Source organism: Mytilus edulis, chromosome 4 (genome assembly GCF_963676685.1).
Source record: "Mytilus edulis chromosome 4, xbMytEdul2.2, whole genome shotgun sequence".
Taxonomy (NCBI): domain Eukaryota; kingdom Metazoa; phylum Mollusca; class Bivalvia; order Mytilida; family Mytilidae; genus Mytilus; species Mytilus edulis.
Window position 1 is genome coordinate 23,660,958 of NC_092347.1, and position 24,094 is coordinate 23,685,051.

Here is a 24,094-nt window from a genome sequence, read left to right on the forward strand (position 1 = left end):
CCCCCCCCCCCCATCTTCATTTGATGGATTTTTTTTAATAAATAAAAAGTACAAATTATTATTATTTCATAACAAGAGTGCACACACTGAAATGTCTCGCCTTCTTTGTTAATCATTGATATTATGTTGATAGTCCTAAGTGTAAAGCTTTATTACAACTATCACATAAACTTAACATGAACCAAGATAGCTAAACACAGACCAATGAACCATGAAATTGAGGTCAAGGTCAGATGAACCATGCCAGGCAGACATGTACAGCTAACAATGCTTCCATACAACAAATATAGTTGACCTATTACTTATAGTTTAAGAAAAATAGACCAATACACAAAAACTTATCACTGTGCAATGAACCGTGAAATTGAGGTCATGGTCAAATAAAACCTGCGGGTCTAACATATAGATCATAAAATATTTCCATACACCAAATATAGTTGACCTTTGGCATGTAATATTAGATTAAAAGACCAAACTCAGAAACTTAACTTTGACCACTGAACCATGAAAATGAGGTCAAGGTCAGATGACATCTGCCCGCTAGACATGTACACCTTACAATCATTCCATACAACTAATATAGTAGACCTATTGCATAAAGTATGAGAAAAACAGACCAAAACACAAAAACTTAACTATAACCACTGAACCATGAAAATGAGGTCAAGGTTAGATGACACCTGCCAGTTGGACATGTACACCATACAGTCCTTCCATACACCAAATATACTAGCCCTATTGCTTATAGTATCTGAGATATGGACTTGACCACCAAAACTTCACCTTGTTCACTGATCCATGAAATGAGGTCGAGGTCAGGTGAAAACTGTCTGACGGGCATGAGAACCTTGCAAGGTATACACATACCAAATATAGTTATCCTTTTACTTATAAGAGAGAATTCAACATTACAAAAAATTTGATTTTTTTTTTCAAGTGGTCACTGAACCATGAAAATGAGGTCAAGGACATTGGACATGTGACTGACGGGAACTTCGTAACATGAGGCATCTATATACAAAGTATGAAACATCCAGGTCTTCCACCTTCTAAAATATAAAGCTTTTAAAAAGTTAGCTAACGCCGCCGCCAGATCACTATCCATATGTCGAGCTTTCTGCAACAAAAGTTGCAGGCTCGACAATAAACTAGAGAACATTCTGATTCCAGTGAAATATAGTTTTATATACAAGTATCTTTATCAATAAGTCCACCACTAAGGGTCACTTATGCATGGTCCCTCAAAACGTGAGGTCATAGAAAAAAACTGTTGATTGCACCCTTAGCCACAATCCTCATTGATGTATCTAGTTTAAGGTGTCATACCACCAATTAAAAATCCCTATCTGTTCAACCAAATTTTGCAATTTTTAACAACTTTCTAAATATTTTACCTTAAGTTTAACTTCATAGAAACCAGGTATATCCTGAATTGTACATGTATCAGCTTCCTTAATCCTCAGTTTTGAATGCAAACTCATAAACAAGTAAATTTTAGTCAAAATGGTCTTGATATATTTCGCTTCCACCAAAAGTTTCATTTATGCCAATTTGTAGGTTAGTTTAAGTAAACAATGACATCAAATGCACGTTTTTTGGCCGAGTAGGCCTACTTTCAGATACGTTCTAAATTGGAGGTAGTAATTGGTGGTGTGACACCTTTAAAGTTGTGCTCGATGACATGGACAACCAACCGAGATGGCCGCCATGACTAAAAATTGAACATATATGGGTAAAATGTAAATTTTAGCTAATATCTGAAAGCAAAGCATTAAAAGCAAATCTGACGGGATGGAATTGTTTATCAGGTCAAAATCTATCTGCCCTGGAATTTTCAGACAAATCGGACAACCCGTTGTTGGGTTGATGCCCCTGAATTAGTAATTTTAAGAAAAAATTTCAGTTTTTGGTTAATATCTTGAATATTATTATAGACAGAGATAAACTGAAATTTTAGTAAACTTTAAAAAAAAATCTTCTCCTCTGACTTACTGGGACTGATTTATCCAAACTTAGCCACAATCATAATTGGGATATCTAGTTTGCAAAATGTGTCCGATGACCTTGCCAACCAACCCAGATGGACGCTATGGCTAAAAAAAGCACATAGGGGTAAAAGGTAGATTTTGACTTATATCTCTGAAACCAAAGCATTTAGAGCAAATCTGGCGTGGCTTAAGGATGTTCGCTGCTCAGTTTCAAAATAAATAACTTTTCATAAAACTAGTATGTATTGATAGGGAATAAATTGAGGAATCAAAAAAGCAAAAAAAATATGGGGGTCAATGTGCTTGTTTTCGAGATATAAGCCATTGGAATTTTGGCGGGAAAATGTTCTCTCTTGATTTTTCATAGCTTTATCATTGACCAGTTAAAGTTCTCAAATATTATTTATAGTATAACTAATCGCCGAATTTGAATATCAAAAAATAAGACAACGCGTGACCGAACGACGCATGGATTAAACGAGTGCGCAGCACGAGTTTAATCCATAGCGGCGTTCGGTCACAAGTTGTCTTATTTTTGATATTCAAATACGGCGATTAGTTATACTTTTTATTACATTGTCAAATGGCTTTTTTTTTTATGAAATAAATGTAGAAAATGTAAGGAACTATATGTTTTTCCTACGCATTTACAATTTGTTTTGATCCGACGTTATCGACGTCTTGACAACGCCTATTGTTGTATGACGTCAGAGAGTGAAATAACCACGTTTATTTCACATGTGAAATTATCGGTTTTTATTTAACTGGGAAATCAATGTAATTCATTGCAACTAATGTAATAATAAAAAATAAATAAAATTTTATAAGAATTTTACAAATGACTTATAATTATACATGCAAAAGATTTATAAAAAGAAAAATGGGTTTCATGGAGAAATTTTTTTAAGGCATTCAAATGGATAAAACCAGAGGATTCCGAAAATCTGACAAAATTCAAAAACATGACAAGCAGACATCCTTAAAATTGATTCTAAGGTCAATTTCTATCTGCCTTGATTTTTTTAGACAAATCGGACTTCCCGTTGTTGGGTTAGTGTCCCTGAATTAGTATGTTTAATGAAATTTTGCAGTTGTTGGTCAATATCTTGAATACTATTATAGAAAGAGATAAACTGTAAACAGCAATATTGTCCAGCAAAGTAAGATCTACAAATAAGCCAGCATGGCCAAAATTGTCAGTTAACCTCTTAAGGAGTAATTGCCCTTTATAGTCAATGTTTAACCATTTTTCTAAAATTTCAGTTATCTTTTAAAAAATCTTCTCCTGAAACTACTAGGACAAATTTAATCAAACTTGGTAATCATCATCTTAAGGGTATGTAGTTTTAAAAATGTGTCCAATGACCCCGTCCACGAACCAAGATGGCCTACATGCTAAAAATAGTACATAGGGGTAAAATGCAGTTTGTGTCTGTGTAATATCATTCTGAATTCAAAGCATTTAGAGTGAATCTCATTCATTAAAACATGTGCATTTACTCAAGCACTAACTGTCCTAAAATTTCCAGACAATTTAGGCAAACTGTTGTTGGGTTCCTGCCCCTGAACTGGTAATTTTAAAAAAAGTTGCAGTTTTTGGTTATTATCTTCAATATTATCTTAGATAAAGATAAACTGTAAACAGCAATTATGTATAGCAAAGTAAGATTGACAAATAAGTCGACTTGACCAAAACGATCAATGGACCCCTGCATAGGGTAATTTTTTCATATGTTCACTGCAAGGAAGTAGCTCATGTGGACTTTTGTGTGCCCAGAATGATAAAACATCATGATTTAAGAACTTTTTAAGAGAAAAAAATCATGGGGTATCAAGTTACACTGAAAAAACTGAAATTATGTAATAATTATGCATTTTTATACTAGACACCATTCAAAAGTATTAATAGATATAAAGCACAACAGTTTGAGGCAAATAGAGATTTTGATGGTATTACATACATGATTTTCAATTAAAAAGAACATAGAAATATTTTTTTCTCAATGAAATCTTCTTCTTATGATGATAATTTTAGTAGCACAGTTTCATTGAAAATTAGAGCAAAGTTGAAGAGACAGCTATATACAAAAGTAATGTTTTTCTTTAGGGTTATTATTTTCATGGCTCAATTGTTGACATTTAGGTAGAATATGTATAAAGAGAACTTTTGGTGAAAAGATTTTCACAAATTGTTCATTTTTCATGAGTCTATACTTCTTTTCCTGTCTGCGGCACTGCATGGTTAATTGAAATTTCCATATTTGGGTTAAAAATTTGTTTAAAAAGTAGAATTTTTCTAAAACTATCCATCCTGACATGGATTTTTGTGATTAGGTGTGACAAGTAATCAATATTCCTACCAAAAACACCAACTTGAGTATTCATTTTGTTTTTTCTTGAATTTTATTTCAAATTTTATATGCATTGGTGGGTCAAGTACAGTCTAAAAACCACGATATAGTAGGCATGTATACAGACCAGTATAGTCAAAAAAGAGAAAGGTATGGTCTTTCTTGTGTCCAGATAGTTGTATTGTAGCAAATTCTTCAATATGAAAAAGTTTTGGGTAGTTTTTCAATTTTGACTTAAACAAGAGGCCCACTTGGGTAGATTTCATTGAAAAAAGGGGGAGGGGTAAACTATTGAATGTGGTTCATTTAAACAGGAGGAAAAAAATTAAAATAATAGATAAGAATACTCTTCTAGCTCCACAGTATCCAAATAATAGGAAAACATTCATAAAGATAGACTAGAATGAGATTTACAGATCATTTGATAGACATGACTGATTTCCAAATTTTGCCTGTTTTCAGAAAGGGGTACTGCTTTAATAGTGGGGTTATTTTTATTAATACAGCCAAACAGTTCTTATAATAGCATTTTTTATGTTCAAATATGGCTACTTAATGAAACTAAGTATTAACATGAATTATTTTTTTAAGACATGTCATTATTGTTATAGGTACCAGTCTTGTATTACAACTCCAGTTTCCGGTGCATGTCAAAACATGGAGGGAAACAAAATAGTGCATTTTTTTCTGAACTTAATTTTTTCTGTTTGATTTATATAATAGTTCTTGAAAAACTGGTCATTATCATGATATATGGACTGCCCACAGGACAGTGGTATTGACTAAGATAGTCATTATCGCTGTCGCAGTCAATACCACTTTCCTACGGGCAGTCCATGTATCACGATAATGACAAGTTTTTCAAGCACTATTATGTTTATTTTATTGAGAAACCATGTTTTGGAAAATTCGCATAATTTCAAAATGCCTAAAGCAAACTCGATTAGTTTTATCATTTTTATTGCAAAGAGTGAAGACCAGTTGTAGTAAAACTGCCATTCATTTTAGTGCAATTTTCAGTTTATAAATACTTAATCAAGTTTTCTAAATTTTATAATTAACGAAAACATATTATAAACAATTCAACAGCTGATATATAATATTGAAAACAGGAAAATGTTTTATTAAAGGGACATCTCTCTTCTAAAAAGAGAAACCACGCCCCACCGGTCATTAACAGAGAAATCACGCCCCAACGGTCATTATCAGACGGAAACCACGCCCCAGCGGTCATTATCAAACGGAAATCACGCCCCATCGGTCATTATCATGTAAAAGTTTGTTAACGACCGGTTTTCTGGTCCGTTTTATTCTGTTAATGACCGATTGAATTTATTACTGAAGAATAATGAATGTCATGTGGCCCCTTTTTATCCAATAAAAGAAGCTTATTCTTAACCGATATGAAATAATATAGGTTTATGCTGAATTGAAACATATATATAGACTTTAAAAAAAATCTTGCATCTTTTGGGGGATATATCAATCCAGGAAAGTGGAAGAATATCATGTTTACTGGAAGTGGTGCGGCCTAGTATAAATAGCAAACAGAAAGTAGAAAAAAAAATGTTTTGACTTCAGGATTGCGTAACTTTTTATTCTTCGTGGCAAGACCCCCTTTTTTTCGATTAAATCACAATTTCACATTAGTACATACATGATATGAACATGAAATTTTTTTTCTATGTAGCATTTTTAATTTTTTAATTTTCAAAGATCAGCTGTTTTGCATGTAAGCCTATGGAGCAGTCAATTACAAGACTGCAACCTTAAGGGGTTATTGCTCTTTGAGGTGAATTTTTAACAATTTTCGTAAATTATGTACATTTTTGTTAACTTTTGCAAAATATTTTCGTTTGAAACTACTGAACCAAGTTCATTATAGATAGAGAATATTGTAAACAGCAAGAATGTTCAGTAAAGTAAGATTGACAAACACATTATCGTCACCAAAACTTAATTTTGTCATTCTATTATCATCTATATTTATGTCATTTGTTCAGTGTGAACATAGACCAAGGTGAAAGACAGGCTCATTAGAACCTCTAGTTCTGAAATACTACAGTACTTGTGTTCGGTCACTCGTTAATCATATTAATTTGATAATTTAGTTCTCTCGATCAGTTATTTTTTATTGCGTATTACGGTGGTACTTAACACTACAGGGAGATAACGCTGTAAAATCAGCTAAACGTTTTAATCACGTTGTGTTGTTAAGGAAATATTAAGCTTCTCAATTATCAAAATTATTGTTTGTCTTTGGGGTATCTAGTTTGAATGGATGAATGAATATATTTTATTGCAGAAGCAAACATAATGCTATAGCAAAATAACATAATATACAATTACAATAATGACAGTAAACAAACAGAGAACAACACAATATGGTCATAATAAGCAAATAATTACAACTGCTATGCAATGATTATTTGTGATCTTAACTTCCATGCCGCATTAAGAAATTTACACAATTGTTTAGTTAGACTCTATGAGCTAGCCTGTAAAAGAAAAAACAGCTTTCTAATAGTTGACCACGAACAATAATATTTTGGTAAAAACTGTAGTCTCAATGATCTAAAGGCAGGACATACAAGAACAAAATGGTACTCGTTTTCAATACAATTCATATGACAGCATATACATATACGATTTTCTCTTACAATATTGTCAAAACGACCAACTTCAATATTTAGTTTTAATGTTCCACTACGCAGTCTAGTCAGTATATTATTATTAAAATCATACTTTAAGTAATCTTCTAAACAAAACTCATTTTTTAAATTTTCTATATAAACACAATTTTTCACAACCGTTCAAAGTAGTAAACCAGTTCTGGTAGTATTGATCATTTATACGACATTTTATATATTCATATGTAACATTAGTGTTCTCTTGATTATTCCATACATAATTCATACCTAGACTAAATAATAAATCACGAACATGTGATACCCAGTTTCTCTTGCCATTTGAGGCATCAATGCGCAAGAGGTTATAAATATCATATACCATATTAGGTTTATCATATATTATATGCAACCAAAACTTTATAATTCTATGTTTCCTTAAAATGAACATAGGTAGATGACCAAGTTCACCACACAAAAAGGCGATAGGTACATTTTTACCAAGCTTTAATATAAAACGACAAAAACGATTATGAACGAGTTCAATTTCATTGGCTCGATGAAATCCCCAAATTTCAGAAGCATAGTTAAGTATAGAGGCCACCATACTGTTAAACAAGAAACAAGCTTGACTATGTTCAATATGAACTCGCTTGAGAGTGTCGAATAAGGAAGAAAGTGCCCTAGCTCCTTGCTGAGAAATCCTCTTCTGAGATTGCAAGAACTTTTCATTAAAATGAAGTAACATCCCTAAGTATACATAAGAGTTTACAATTTCCAGCTCCTGATTGTCAAAGAAAAAGCGGTTATTAACAGGTTGCCAACCATTTCTAAAAACGACTACTTTTGTCTTGTCGGTATTAACAGATATATTCCACTTTTTACAATAAAATGAAAGTTTTTCTAGTAAGACTTTTAATGTTTCGGCGGATTTTCCAAACAGGACGGTATCGTCAGCAAACAAAATTAAATATAAGAGATATCCATTGATAGTAAAGACATCGTTATCATTGTCCATAGCAATATCTTGAATAATGTCATTCACGAAGAATAGAAATAACAGAGGTGATAATGGCTCACCATGTTTCACTCCCAAGAAATTGTCAAAAGCCGATGAAAATTCACCCTCAGTGCGAATTCTCAAACGAACAGTTTCATAAACTGCCTTTATGATTGAAACAAATTTCGTACTTATTCCACTCTTTAGTAGCTTGTACCATAGAATTCTTCTGATAACCTTGTCGAATGCTTTCCGAAAATCGACGAATGCGCAATATACTTTCGATTTATGTTGTAGAACATGTGTTATTATACCATGGAGTACAAATATAGCATCTACAGTAGAGCGGCCAGGTCGAAAACCAAACTGATTATCTATAAGTTTTTTCTCATCCTCAGCCCAGCCAAGTAATCGCTCGGTTAATATCGATGTTAACAGTTTTGATAAAATACTCACTAAAATGATAGGTCGATAATTATTCGGGTCTGTTAAGTCACCACTTTTCGGAACCGCTATTACTATGCCTTCAGACCACGTATCAGGAAAAAAGCCATTTTCAAACATATAGTTGAAGAGAGTTTTAAAATAGGAGCGAAGAAAACTGGATTCGACGACAATATTTCGGTAATAACGGAATCATTCCCAGCAGACTTTCCAGATTTAAGTTTATTTATAGCACGTATAATGTCATCTTCCAAGATTTCGTTATCTAAAGAATCTATTGTAGTAGTGTCCAAAAACGAGCTATTTTCAATTAGACCAATAACTTCTGACTTCACATAATTCTGGAGGGTCTTCCCCCAGCAATTGTTCAAAGTGACGCAACAACAAATCACTATCAGCCAATTATTTTGATTTCTTTCGCGGCTTAACTGTTGACCAAAACTTTCGTGGGTTAGTTTTAGCTATTTTGCAAAGTGCAAGTCCTTAAGCACGTTTGAAACTGGATCGAGCTACACGTTTAGCCTTATTGTAACTATTGCGGACAGTCCTAAGATATATAAATGTCGATTTGTGTCTGTAGAATGACGTTGATACAAATTGCGAGATGAAATAAATTTTCGAAGTTCAAGGGCACAGTTTGCATTAAACCATTCATTAGTATGTCTGTTCACATTTGTCGAATTGTTCACGAATATGGTTTTCCCAAATACTTTAAATGCATTGTCATACAAAACAGAACTTATCTGCCTTACAGCATCTTTCACATCGTCTTCGCTGGATAAGTTATTTACGAGCGTCAAAAGTGATTCGCTGTGTTCTAAAAGAAGTTGATTATATTCGTGATTTGTTGTGCAAATGTAAAGGGTGAAAACTGCTGCATCGGCGGAGGATACGCTCCAGTCGTCGGACTAGAACAAAACTGCTGTTGTTGTGGAAATGGAAACATTGGGCCTCAGTCTGATTGAACTGTGACTGACTCATTTTGTTGTTATTGTTATTGAATATTGTTTATATTTACACCCGTGTTTACTCTACCGGCACAATGTGGAACTGTTGATTTGTTTTCAACTGAATTAAAGTCACCTGTATTGATAGTATTATTGTTATTTTCAGTTGAATTTATACTTTTACCCTTCTTCTTAGACTTTTTTGCCTTACGTTTAGCACTTTTCTCAGGCATTATACCTCATTTTTCCAAAGAAATCACATAAGAAACCGGACACTCAAAAAATACGTCTGTCACCTGCCAAATTGTTTAGTTTGAAAAATGTGTCTGACGACCCCGTCTGTCAATACGTCCGACATGGCTAGAATATATTAGAACATAGGGGTTAAAGGCAAGTTTTGTCAGACTATCTGATGTATGAACAGATGATCAGAACGTCGAGCTATACCAATTGTTCATTGACGTAAAAACTGTCAGACGACTTCTCATATGATTTCTTATAGGATTTATTGCCCTTAATGTCAAGATAATTTGACGATTATATTGCATTTATATTGATTCTCGATTATGGCAGACTTTTGATGCTTCGGTTGTGATTTAGATTTACAATGTAGTATTGCGTTACAAAATTCAAACGGTGTCATTTTAAATCAACACGGAGTACATAAACCTAATATAAGTTGATACATGTAAACATTTTCTAGATGTTTTCTACCAATAATTAATCCATTTGAAAATCAAACGACAGTATTGATTGATAACAATAAAATCATGAATCCAATATATTTCAGGTGTTTGATATGGGTGCGCAACCGAAGGATGCATGTTCAAAACCGATGACATTTAGTCTACCTGTGCCCCTTAGAACAACCGACATCCGTATATATCCAGATCAATGGTCAGGCGCACCGCTTCTGCACGTCAACTTTTTAACTTGTAGATTAGAAGGTAATATTTTATACATATATGTTTTTTTTTTTTATCAAAATAGAAAGTTCAGTCAAGAAAATAAGAAAAAGATTTACTCAAAAGACTCAAGTTTTAAAAAAAAAATCACATTTACAAGCCTTTATTTGGGGTTACTGACTACTCCTCAACATGCATAATTTATGTTGTGTTTAATATATTTTAGTTAATAACAATTTGACTTTTCTTCATATAAAAAAAAAGAAAATAACTACGTCCATTTGAGTGCAGTTTGTTTTCAGAGTGATGTCAATAATTTTTGCCGGTATGTGTTTTAACATAAATGAGTTGCAGTATTGCATATGGATTTTTAATATAGGTTTCAACTTCAAATGTATACTTTGATCTATTACAGTGACGTGACTATGGGTCACGGGTATCATTCGGTTTAACGAGAGAAATGGTCGTGAAAGAATATCTAACGGCGGTCAAGTCGTGAAAGCTCTGGTAACGGATCGTGAAAGACATTTAATGAAAATTCTAGGTCAGAATCTTTGAAAAAAATCGCTTAAGGTGGTACCTAACACTTTAACTTAAATTAATTTGGTTCGTTTAATTTTCTTAGAATTTTAAAATAAATATTTACTTTGACCCTTTGACAAAAATATAAAAATTTCAAAAAATTTGAACCAACCGTTTAATAATCAGAAAAATTACACTGGTTATATAGCAGTTTGACAAACACTGATTTTGATCACTGAGAAGCTTAATATTCCCTTATGAAAACAACGTCATTAAAACGTTCTGCTGATTTTACAGAGTTATCTCCCTGTAGTGTACCAAGGTACCACCTTAATTTTCAAAACGCGGAACAAATCCGAACAAAAAAATATGACTGTCAAAATGGGTTAACTTCCTCAACATAACTGAAATAAGATAGAGAAAATATGCAGTACTTTATAAAAAAACACAAAAGGCGCAATGCATGTCTATGAAATTAATTACAAATAACACGCTTTTTGTACCTATAATGGTCATATTTCAGTTGATCGTGATATATTTGAAATTAAATCTTTGGTGTATCTGATAGTACAGTAAAATTAAGGTATGTTCTTCTCTTAAAAGCATTAATTTGTAAAAGCACCTTGAATTTGTTGAATATCCCTCAAACTTGACCGTGAAAGATCAGGCAACGCATTAGTTTTATCGTGAAACATAATGCGTGACCAGACTTATTACTAGTAATCAGAAATCGGTATTTCTTTTACCATTTGATAAACCTTCAACTGGTTGAAGCCTGTAACTATTTTGATAAGGATGAACATTAAAGCTATACTTTACCTCGAAAGTTAAAAAAAAACAACAACTAATTCGTCTCTAGAAGTGTCAAATGCACTTAATGCACTTAATGTATTTTTTGTCCATCTGATGAGTTAAGCCTTTTCAATTGATTTTTATAGTTCGTTCTTATGTTGTACTGTTATACCACTGTCTCGGGTTAGGGTTAGGGTTGGGATCCCGCTAACATGTCTAACCCCGCCACGTTATATATGTATGTGCCTGTCCAAATTTAGGAGCCTGTAATTCAGTGGTTGTCGTTTGTTTATGTGTTACATATTTGTTTTTCGTTCATTTTTTTTATACAAATAAGGCCGTTAGTTTTCTCGTTTGAATGGTTTTACATTGTCATAGCGGGTCCTTTTATAGCTGACTATGCGGTATGTGTTTTGCTAATTGTTGAAGGCCGTTTTTGATTTCAAATGTTTTGGCCACGAGCATCACTGAAGAGACATGTATTGTCGAAATGCGCATCTGGTGCAGGAAAATTGGTACCTTTGAGGGCATCCGATACAGTTTCAAGGGAGTTAACTCTTGGCGCGACGTTTAGCGTTTGAATTCCCGCAAAACGTCACTTTTTGCGGGACGTAATGCGTGTCATTTTCCGTAATAAAGAAACGTAATGCTCCAATTTCTGTTTCTCTCGCATGCTAATTTCTACGCCATTAAATTAGTCAGTGCATTTGATTCTACCAAGATAACAGTCTAATAACATAATAAGAAATAAAACACATTATTGTTTCTTTGAGATCTTCAACAAATATCGTATAGTGAGCAATCTCAAGACGACTGACCCTTTTGGTGTTACTAATATCAGGCATGTCAATTAAAATTTTATTATCATTCATCATCCACGATTTTGTCCGGATCCGATTTTTTATTACAGCACAGAAAACCAATGATATTTTAAAACTAATACCGAAAATGTATGTACACGAAGAAGTCAATTTCCTTTCTGAACAATTTATTCAATTTATTTATGTAAAAAAATAATGGTATGCCGCTAATACAAACAATGATACAACTTTTATGAAAGAACAAAGTTTGATTCTATTTCCTCCACGTTGCACGTAGTTTATCTAACAAAAGGCAATAGCAAACATATATAATTTTGAAGAATTTGTATATACTTTTGAGAATGATTCAGAATTTGATTTTAGAGTTATTGAGTTTATGACAAAAAGAGGGTGGGGGTTCACATGTCGCGCTGTATCTCAGAAACTATCTATAATTATTGCATAAAACTTCACATACTTTTTAGTTAAATTATTCTTAAGATCTGTATACTTTTTCGTGATAATTCTTTTATTCATTTTTGAGTTCTTGAATTTTTATTGAGCTTCAATTTGGGGATCATATAAAACATGTTGTGATATATGAACTCCCTATTGAGCAAGAATAATGAATGAGTCAGGATATACCTAGCATGACTTCCCGTACAACCCCCGTGTTATTTTAAAAACATATATTATGTTTTGTTTTTTTTCATAAGACGAAGGGCGTATCATGCGCTCGAAGCGCAGCTGTTTATTTTTTTTTCTTTATTTTTGTGATAGATATATTAGAGAAATGACGGAATGTCAGAAAATACAATGCAATTTTCAATATAATTAATATTTCCAAATGGCATAGCTCTTTTAAAGAATAGTTGATATGCACTGATTTTCGATATCAGTTTTATAGAAAGTTGGCAAGAATTGTACACTTGAAAAATCTAATTAACCAGAAGTCCGGACGGACAGACAGGGGAATGGACAGCGGTATTTTATGTACGCGCTGTGGTGAAAAAATATATAGTTATTTACCAATAAAATTACGCTATGAGAGAATGATTTCAATCGCAACTAATCGTAATATATCCAGTCCTCTCGCTATTAATTCAATCGTTTCTTGCCAAATCAAAAATTTCAAAATTATAGTTTCTCTGTCTGGACAAAAGCATCCATTAGCAAATTTAAGATTCTCCTTTGTAAGATTTTGCTTCTGTTTTCTGACCACATAAAACAGAAGATGTGGTATAATTGCCTATTAGACAACTCTCAACAAGAGACAAACATGACACAGAAATTAACAACTATAGTTCACCGTACGGTCTTCAACAATGAGCAAAGGTCCAGAAATTACCAGGCAGGATAATGCTGTGTTCACACGTAATTCGAATTAGTTTAATTCGCATTCGAAATGTTTAACGTCCTAACGTAAATTCTAATTCAAATTGCAATGCGCGTCAAATTTGATTACTGTCCAAACGACGCTAACTTTTTTTAAATTCGTATCAACAAAAACGGATTTTCTCAGTGATAGAAACGTGAATTAAAGGATATTAAGGAGTATGTGTAATGAAACAACTGCCAACCAAACAAAACAAAACAACGAACAACATCTAGAGGTCATCATACAGTATGAAATAATATACCAGTGTGTACAGTAAATGTACCTGTACAAAATGTATGTCATGTTCTAAATTGCCGAGTCTTTAATTTTTGAAAGCCGTAAAAATTATCAACAGTCCGTAATAACTTTTTCTTGTCTGAGATGTTTCTCACTTAGGCCACAAACACAGAGAGGTATTTGTTATTCACATGATTTTACTTCCGAAAACAATGTTACCAATTTATAGATAGTACTTTACAATCAATATTTATAAATCTGAAAAATGTCGCCGGTAATTTGAAGCGATAACGTCGAAATGTCTGCCAGCGACTTCGTGCAATTTAGCGCTAACGTTGAGGTTACAAAGGGGTGACGCAATTTTTTCGGATAAATCGCGATTATCATGGGATCCAGCACGGTGACCTATATTTTTTATTTGAGATTTGGAGAAAGCATGACAAAATGCAGTTCATGCAGAAAAATGATAAAAATGACATTTTCAGAAACAGTTTTTTTTTCCATTTTTTTAGGTTTAGAAAAATACCACTTTGAACATCTGGTCCGCAATGTCAAGCAAGACTTGAATAGTTTTATAGTTATTCGTGTAGTGATTTATTTTTTTCCTTATTGCCACTTATCACAGCTTCAGATTGAACCCGATCTTAATAATTTACGACGAAGAATATCTGCTCCAAAAATTTTATAATATTGCCTAATTTTTTCTACAAAATTTCACAAATCCCCAATTTTCAGCCTCAATTTTCTCGAAAACAAGCACGGTGACCTATGTTTTATTTTGTGTTTTATTTTATAACTCGCCAAGGCCTACAACATATTTCAAAATTATAAAAATGACATTATATCGAGAAACTGTATCGGATGCCCTTAATGTTATTAAACCTATTGAGGATGTTGACCGCAGAGCTCCATATAAGAATTCACAAACCCACCATTTTCTTATTTAATGGGGTGATAAAGTTTTTGAATTGCATTATCAATTTTAATTCACCCCTCAAGCAAATATCAAATTGGGCTTTTCACCACCAAGCTCCTTAGTGTGCTGGTTTTTTTCATCAACACAATATTGAATATAAGTTCCTAAAAACACTAGCTGAGTCTTTTTATTATCATAACTTTCCCTCGGCTATTCAAAAGAAGCTGAAAACATGCTTCTATTCAATATTTTTACCGGACATTAAGTTTGGTTTTAATTCATTGTATGTAATGATAATTATCCCGAGAAATTTGAAAAAAATATGACAACATGATACACGCTAATTGGACAAACGCTGCGAAGATCGAAATGTTAATTAACAGAAAATTCCAACGGGGACCCACTTCAGCTACTTGATGCAGGGCTCTATTTTAAGAACGAAAGGACATTTCCAATTATAAATATTATAAAAATAGAATTACGCGAAGACTATAAACGGATAAGGGTAAATAACGCAAACGATAGAGAATAAAAGCGTTGAAAACTCATGGTTTTGGCGTATAATTGGGTTTTCTGTTGAATTAATTGGGTTATTGAACCCTACAATGGGCAATTGTATTGGGTTTAAAGTTATTTGTATTGCGTGATCACGCAAATACGCAGCTTATCTGGAGCTCTGTAATATGACCTATATAGCTTTTCTTAATACCAATAACAAAAATTAATTATGATATAATTTAAGAATAATTTGAATGTCTTCGTAGCATCAGATCTTTCACGATCCTTTTCACGATCTTTAAAAAAAAGGAACGTGATCTTTCACGATCCGAAAAATCATTTTTTGTGTAAATAGTTCTTTATTTACCAAGTTTCAGATTATGTTTATACAAAATAACTTTGAGAACAATTTGATTAATTCAAATAGAATGCCCTTATTCGTATTAAAGTAGTTTATCTAGTCGAATTTGTGAAAAAAATCATGTTTGTTTACCTTTTTTATGTCATTGAAATGTCGAGAAGCAATCTGCCTTTTGTTGTTTTGTAATAACTATGCACTTTTAAAACTGGATATTCTCACATACTGATCATAATGTTGAACCATTTTGACAGACACTTTTATTTTGTCGTAAATTTGTCTGTGGAATTAATTAAATTAGAATATGTATTGACCTTTCTTATGTCTTCTCGATTAAATGTCTTTCACGATCGTCTCTCAATACTTGACCGCCGTTAGATATTCTTTCACGATCATTTCTCCCGTTAAACCGAATGACATCCGTGATGGGTGTAACTGTCTAACCCATTATATTGTCCAACCAGTTTGTAATTGGGACATTTAAATCGACCAGTTGGTAGAATTGAGTCTACCTTGATACTACCTGTACAGTTTTTAACCGGATTTTTGTGACAAAAATGTCGGTTATTGAATTGGGGATGTACGGCGGGCGGGCGGTCGGACGGGCAGGCGGCAATCAAATGCTGTCCGTGCATTAACTCATGAACCGTTCAACCAAATCTTTTAAAATTTTAATATGTTGTTACTAACAACTAAATGAAGGTCAAGTTCAATAATGGCGATTTTGACTTTTACCGTTCAGGAGTTATGGTTCTTGAAAGATTGAAAAATGGAGTTTCCAGTCGTGTCCGTGCATTTACGCATGAACTGTTCTACCAAAGCTTCCCAAATTTCAATATGTTGTTACTGATGACAAAATGGAGGTCAAGTTCAATAATGACGATTATGAATTTTACCGTTCAGGAGTTATGATTCTTGAAAGATTGAAAAATGGAGTTTCCAGTCGTGTCTGTGCATTTACGCATAGACTGTTCTACCAAAGCTTCACTAATTTTTAACCGGATTTTTGTGACAAAAATGTCGGTTATTGATTTGGGGATGTACAATTTTTTTCAAAGCTCGACATATTGTTTTGACATTTGTTTGTTTTAAGAGACTCTATATTGAGCTTTTAGATAGATTGTTGTCTTTGGGTTGCTGTCTAATTGACATATTACCCTTATCTCCTTTTATTCAAACTCAAATTTTAATATGTTGTTACTAATGACAAAATGGAAGTCAAGTTCAATAATGACGAATTTGACTTTTACCGTTCAGGAGTTATGGTTCTTGAAAGATTGAAAAATGGAGTTTCCAGTCGTGTCCGTCTTTTACGGTTCAGGAGTTATGGTTCTTGAAAGATTGAAAATGGTTTTTCCAGTCGTGTCCGTGCGTTTTCTCATGAACTATTCAACCAAAGCTTTTAAAATTTGTATATGTTGTTACTGATGACAAAATAGAGGTCAAGTTCAATAATGACGATTTTCACTTTCACCATTCATCAGTAATGGTTCTTGTGATATTTCCAGGACACAAATAAATGTTAATAAATCCGGTTTGCTGTCGTTGTGACAGCCTCTTGTTATTTAATTGAATTGAATGCTTCTTTTTGATACTTCATTTGGGTGTAAAAGCGTTGATCGAAGTACATTTTGTAATTGTGTATGAAGCGCGAAAGTACAACCCAATGAAAATTTGTGTTTTCATGATCCTAGCTAAAAACATTTATTATAAGTATTGAATGATTCTTTTTGTAACTTCATAGGGTTGCAAAAGCGTTGACCGTGCGGACACTATTAGAATGAAGCGCTTCCGCGCTTCATACAAAATGTACTTCGGTCAACGCTTTTACACCCCAATGAAGTTACAAAAAGAAGCATTCAATGCTTAATTACATTTTTTTAGCTAGGATCATAAAAACACGGATTTTATCATTTTTTTAAATTTAATTCACCTATGCACTTTATTGTGGGACCTCGTGTTATCATGAATAATAAGTTTTATGGTGTAATGCAATTCCTAAAGGAATAACAAGTGATGTGCAGTTAGCCAATTAGAATAACGTATTATACTGAAACATACAACTTATGTATATATTCACCTAACCCAACCCTAAAGCATGCTTTTTTAATGAGTTTTTTCTTCACCTAAAATTATGCCTCGTTCACACGTACGTTTAATTCGAATTGAATTCGAATCGAATGCGAATCGAATTCGCTATTTGCGTTCACACACTCCTCTTTTTTAATTCGAATCGAATTCGAATTGACTAATACCACGGCCGACACTCGGCTAACCGAGAGATTGGTCGGTTAATATATATTGAGTATGCGGCTATATGGGCGATTGGTCTGTTAATCGGGTTGGTTATACGTCTGTTAAGAGTAAAAAGCTTAATCTAATGTTAAACTCTATTAAATATACAGATTTTTGGCATGTTATAAGAACCAAATCAAAAAAAGAAAAGTGTCTGACAAAATGATATCTATCATAGAACATTTTGCACTTGTAAAAACATTTCTTAGTCTGCGCAGTTTTCAGTAAAACTAAAAGGCGTCGCGCAAGTATGTATTATTTATGCTTATACGCATACCAATTTTTTTAATAAAAGGCGAAACAAACAAATTTAGATATCATTTAAAGAACAAAAAATAGTACTGTGGTTCTAACAAATGAATTGACATTAGTAAATATTTCATAATTGTAAAATAAACGTGAATAATACCACGTTTTAGTGAAAATTATGGGAATAAAGTCTGTTAATGGGTTGGACAATTGAGATTGTGTCAGTTAAGAGTTATTTAGCCACGACAATAATTGTGCAACCTTTATATTTTCCCCTTGAAGAATGAGATGTTCCTGAGTAAACAAAAAGTACAATACGGTGCCACAGTATCCTAGAAAGAGCATTTTTATTTTGACCTTCTTTGCATTTTATTGTAGGGTGTGTCACTTCAATATAGCGTGATATGGATTGGCCTCTGGAATATGCATGAATTTTTTATTGACGTTTTCAGTCAGCCTTAATTTTTGTGTCTGTTCGAAGTACCACGTTCTCAATTCCGACTGAAAGTGTCTTTCTAATACAACACAGGGTACATACAACGTGTTCTCGTTCACATATGAACATGATATTTGTCACTGGACGTTAAACCCTAATTCGTCAGCATCATCCAATTGGTTCTTTTCTTCTATTACTTAATCATATGTTGTTTACAAATCACTCTAAAGAAGTAAACGGAAAGGAGCGAATGCAGCTACATTTGGTTATTTTAAGTTTCAATTCATTTCATTCCGTTTAGTTCCTTTCTATATAAGTGCAGAGGAGAACTACAGTTGTCTATTGTGGCCGGTGTAGTCCATTTCGTGTTTTCGCGATTTCGCCTTTCATATTCTATAGGGCGAAAACGCGAAAAGGCGAAATCGCGAAGTCGAAAACGCGAAAACGTGAAGTCGAAAACGAGAAATCGGTTTCGCCTTTTCGCGTTTTCGACTTCGCCATTTCGCGTTTTCGCCATATAGAATATGTAAGGCGAAATAGCTAAAGCGCTAAAACGCAAAATGGCATTAACCTGCCAACATAGTTGTCCGCATGTAAACTTCTAGAATTTGTCACCAATATAAGTACATCGCAATCCGTTACTGTTTCAACAACCATCGGTGTTTCATGTGTGTATTCTTAAACAAGAATTATTTTTCTCTCGTTTTTAGCAATGTGTCACTCTCTGATGTCCTTGTATATTATTCTGTATTCTGCGTTTCCATCCAGATTCTCGTGTATAACATGAGGGTCCGAATTGGGGGTATTGTTTATTCTGTATTCTTTAAATTGTTATATATGTCATTTTTTTCTACATTTTATTTATCTTACTCATTATTCTTTTTTTATTTTTCATATTTTGTCATCCCAATATATTTTACTTACTGATGTTTAGTTACATTACGACGTTTATCTCTGATTTATATACAGTAACTGGTTACCAATCACACGGTAGATGACAAATTTGTGTCATTCATGACAATTAAACAGAATCAACATGATATAAATGCGATCATTCATGGATGAAACTTTAAAATATTACTTTAATATTACACATTTTGAAACCATTTTTATCAATTTTCAATTTCATGTGTTGTTTCCGTATATGTTATGTTTCATTGCTCATGTGTTGTTTTCGTATATTTTAGCCGCTTGTCTTGAGTCTACTCCGATAACACCCCATATAGCAATAAAATTATACTTTTATTGCCATTCATAACTCTTAACAGACCAATTAACAGACCGGGTTTTATACATCCGACCCATTAACAGACCAGGTTTTAAATAAAGATTGATTTATGTCACCAAAATACAGATTTTCGTGTAGATTTTTCACACAATGATATCAATATGGTTAACCAACATAATGCCTTTCTTTTTTCGATGTTCAAAATATTGAATGCAAGTAAATTTAACCAATGTGTCATTTTGTGTACATTTTATGTGTGTAAAATATGTATAAATTTATTGATGAGTAACCAGCCTTTTCATTTTATTGATCGTACATCGAAGCTAGAAAAATAACAATCACACCACTGAATTCAGTACTTTGAATTGTTTTGTTAGACATGAATACTTTTTATGATGAAAATATATTTAGAAAGTTATACAATAAAACATGCTGAACTTTCATTATTTTTCTCGATAACACCTGATTAATATAAGTTATCTACGTTCATATCCGTAGATATGGATATTTTAACAGCCTGAAGTACCCAAGTACACCATGAGGCGTAGCCGAAGGGTGTACAGGGTACTGAAGGGTGTTAAAATATCCATATCTACGGATATGAACGTAGATAACGAATTTATCCCCGGTCTTAGTCCGAATCGGGCGAGTTTTATGGAAATTCGGGTACAAAGTGTAACGTGAAAACAACGTTTTTTTCATCATCTAAAAAAGTTTTACTGAAATTTGGAAATTTTACATAGTTTCTACGGGATGTAGGGTACTACCTTTTTGAACCCTACAGGTAGTCAAATATAAGACGTTTTTAATACGAAGACAGAGAAACTGGATGAGTCAAATTTGGCGCTCAATGTTGTGAGAGTTACGTCATAGATGGTGTGACGTCAACGTGGGTCATTTGCACAGCTAGGTCAGTAGTCCCATTCCTTGAAAATGTGGCAGTCAAGTGATGCATTTAATGAAATGAGTGTAAATGATCGGAATAATAGGACAAAATCGTTAATGAATTAAATATTTAAATACAAACATCATGGATAATGTACTGAATTCAATATTTCACAAGGAGCAATCATGAAACTAAGGAAAACTTGCATGAAGTTCCCCGGGATAATGGTTAGAAACGTCCGGGGATATGGGTTAGCAACACCCAGGGGCTATGGGTTTTGTAACGACGTGCGTTAACCAATCAAAATCCTAGATATATACTAAGCCGGGGATAACAGACTTTAGCCAACCCGATTAACAGACCAACCGCTGATATAGCCGCATACTCAATATAGATTAACCGACCAATCTCTCGGTTAGCCGAGTGTCGGCCGTGAATTTAACTAATTCGTATTAGAAGTACGCTTTTGTCAATACGAAGTAAAAGTTAACGTCGTTTGGACAGTAAAGCGAATTTGACGCGCATTGTAATTAAGGGATTACTGTAATATTTTTTTTTGCTATGAAGAAATAACATTAAAAATTTGGTGCACACTAAATAACGCGCGTAGCAGATTATTAAACAGTGTGCACCACATTTTTTATGTTATTTCTTCATAGACAGAACATATGTTAGTCATTCCTTAAATAATTTAATTCTAAATTCCATTTTCAACCGTAGAAAACCATGAAAAAACGTTGATGACGTCACGGTTACATGACTAAATTATGTCCATGGGCTCATAACAAAATAACGTCAGCCAATCAGAAGACGCGTTACATCCAAAATTAAATTATTTCGAATTAGAATTGACGTTAGGACGTTTGTTAGTTAATGCGAATCAAATTCGAATTACGTCTGAACTCAGCATGATTCTACTAAGAATTTGATAGGGATGAAAATATTTTTGGTTTTATTGTTTTAAATCCCCATAATTGATGATGACTTGTATCTAATTTTTACCAAAAAATCTAAATCAGTAAAAGATTTAATAAACTTCATGTTAATATGTATGAAATGAAAGTAACACCCATATACAAGTCACAGTAATTAGTTTACACGTGACTTTTAAAAGGAAAATTATTTGAATTTTTGTTTATTTTTTCATTACAGGACAAACTTGCATAGCACCACTACTAACTGGCGGAGGTAAGCTACAGCGCCTACAATTCGACAATATGGATGAACGACTCGTAGATAAAAACAGCGTGTTCTATATTACCATCGCTTTCAAGAAACATGCCGTATATAGAATTAAAGCGGTGCAGTTTTCAATGGGACCAAAAGAAAACGCTATTAATAAGTTTGTCTTGCAGTATCTTACTAATACGGAAAAGGAAAAATGGAATTCTGTCAGTGACAAAGATGGTGAAATTATGGTAAGCATTTAACGATACCATGTGATATATAAAAGCCATTGAAAGGTTAAAAAAAATAATTAGTTCAAAATTAATTGAACGTTGGTTCAATCAAATCCCAAATCAATATTATTCATAGATCAATATATTAAGTATTTTTCATGTGTACATTTCTGTTTCAACGATATGAAAGTATAAGGTGGGCGCAGAGTTAATTTTAGCTCACATTTCCATGTTGTTGTTTTTTTTTTTATCTAATTAATTTAAAAAAAATCAACGGTGAATGTTCATAAAAATTGGTGCTAATAATCTTTATACGTAATCAAACCTAATATCATTATTTTTTCTTAAATATTAGTTCATGAATTCGTTTTATAGTTTAATCAGTCTGAATAATAAAAACCAGTCGAAAATGCATCTTTTTCTGATATGTCACTGTTTGACGTTGCGAAAAAAATGATATATTTATTTATCATATGTTTAGAAGTATATACATTTGTTTTGAATATTTGATAAATAACCTGCTCTTTAGTCAAAATCGCGCAACTTTGATGCGCACCATTTATCGCATACCCTTGATCACACTTTTACCCTTTATCACAGCCCTACTTTTTGTTTACATAGTCAGTTTTCATTTATGTTAGATTAAGAAATATTTTCCTCAAAATAGGTGCGGTCATTCGGGCGTGACGCAATTTATTGAATGACGTCATTGTTTGGTATGTACGTGTGACGTCATGAAAGTCAAGTTTTCATATTTTTTGGCACACTAAATGCAACTATAAAAAGTACAAAACGCACAAAAAAATACAATAATAAACAAAATATTTTTAAAAAAACATCACGCAAATTGTAAGGTAACCCAGGTGCTTTTGATAAGTAATTGAGCAGTTCTTTTAAGGCTTTTAAAACAAGACAAAAGTACAACTGAAGGTAACCCAGTGAACAGTTCATATAATATAACTCTCCTGTTGAAATATATGATAAAACGTATAAAACATGGCAAAATCCGTATCACATGCCGTATCACCCTCGGGCCTAGAGGCCCTTGTGCTGATATTAGTGTCTCGGGATGATACGACATATGATACGGATTTTCCCATGTATTATTCTCTATATTACGATAGCAACGTCATTACCTCCCATGTTTAATTGTATCGTGTGCCTAATTTAATGTTGTTTGTTTGTTTTCCTTAAAAATGAATGCATAAACTTACTACTACTATAAAAGATAGAGCGAACCTTAGAGCAAAAATGTTCATAAGAATATCTTCTATGAATTTGACATTAGATGATTACCGAAATTTATTTGGCAAAACATAAGTTCAAGGAAAGTTTTAAAAATCGTTAAAAACTAGTATTGATGTAAATGAAAATTAAAGGTTTTTTAAAAAATTGGTTAACTTGGCCATTTGTATCTATTGTAGATGTTTTCAACCGATACCATCGTGAAGAAGAGCTATCCAACAACAGTTTTCTTCAGCAAACCCGTAATAGCTAAATCAATGAGGATTTACCCCGAGACATGGCGAGGATTAAGTCCCATGATCAAAATAGAATTTCTAGGTTGTACTTTTAAAAATGATTAAAAGATAACAAGGACTTTTTGTATTACATTTCTTTATTCAAAACACTCTTATTATATAGCAAAGCAGTGAAGACAGAAGGAATGATAAGAACAGAAACTATCAAAATAAAACTATTGCAATGTTTTGGACCAACTATCGTCATGTAAATACGTATGTACTTAAAATAATTGTTGTTTCATACACTAGATCCTATGATTAAAGACAATATAATACAACATATTTTTCCACGCTAACTGCATCAAGACGGGAAA

At 33.0% G+C, this 24,094-nt stretch overlaps 1 protein-coding gene across 1 annotated transcript in view; it reads left to right on the top strand.

The window, feature by feature from the left end:
• Nucleotides 1-23,857, top strand: part of LOC139519256 (trichohyalin-like) — a 63,077-nt gene extending 39,220 nt beyond the window's left edge. Inside the window, exons 6-8 of the mRNA XM_071311221.1 lie at nt 10,148-10,304; nt 22,010-22,275; nt 23,682-23,857. Coding sequence (XP_071167322.1) covers nt 10,148-10,304; nt 22,010-22,275; nt 23,682-23,843 — 585 coding nt within the window. The 3' untranslated portion in view covers nt 23,844-23,857. The remainder of the gene's footprint in view (nt 1-10,147; nt 10,305-22,009; nt 22,276-23,681) is intronic.
• The last annotated feature ends 237 nt before the right edge of the window (nt 23,858-24,094 follow it).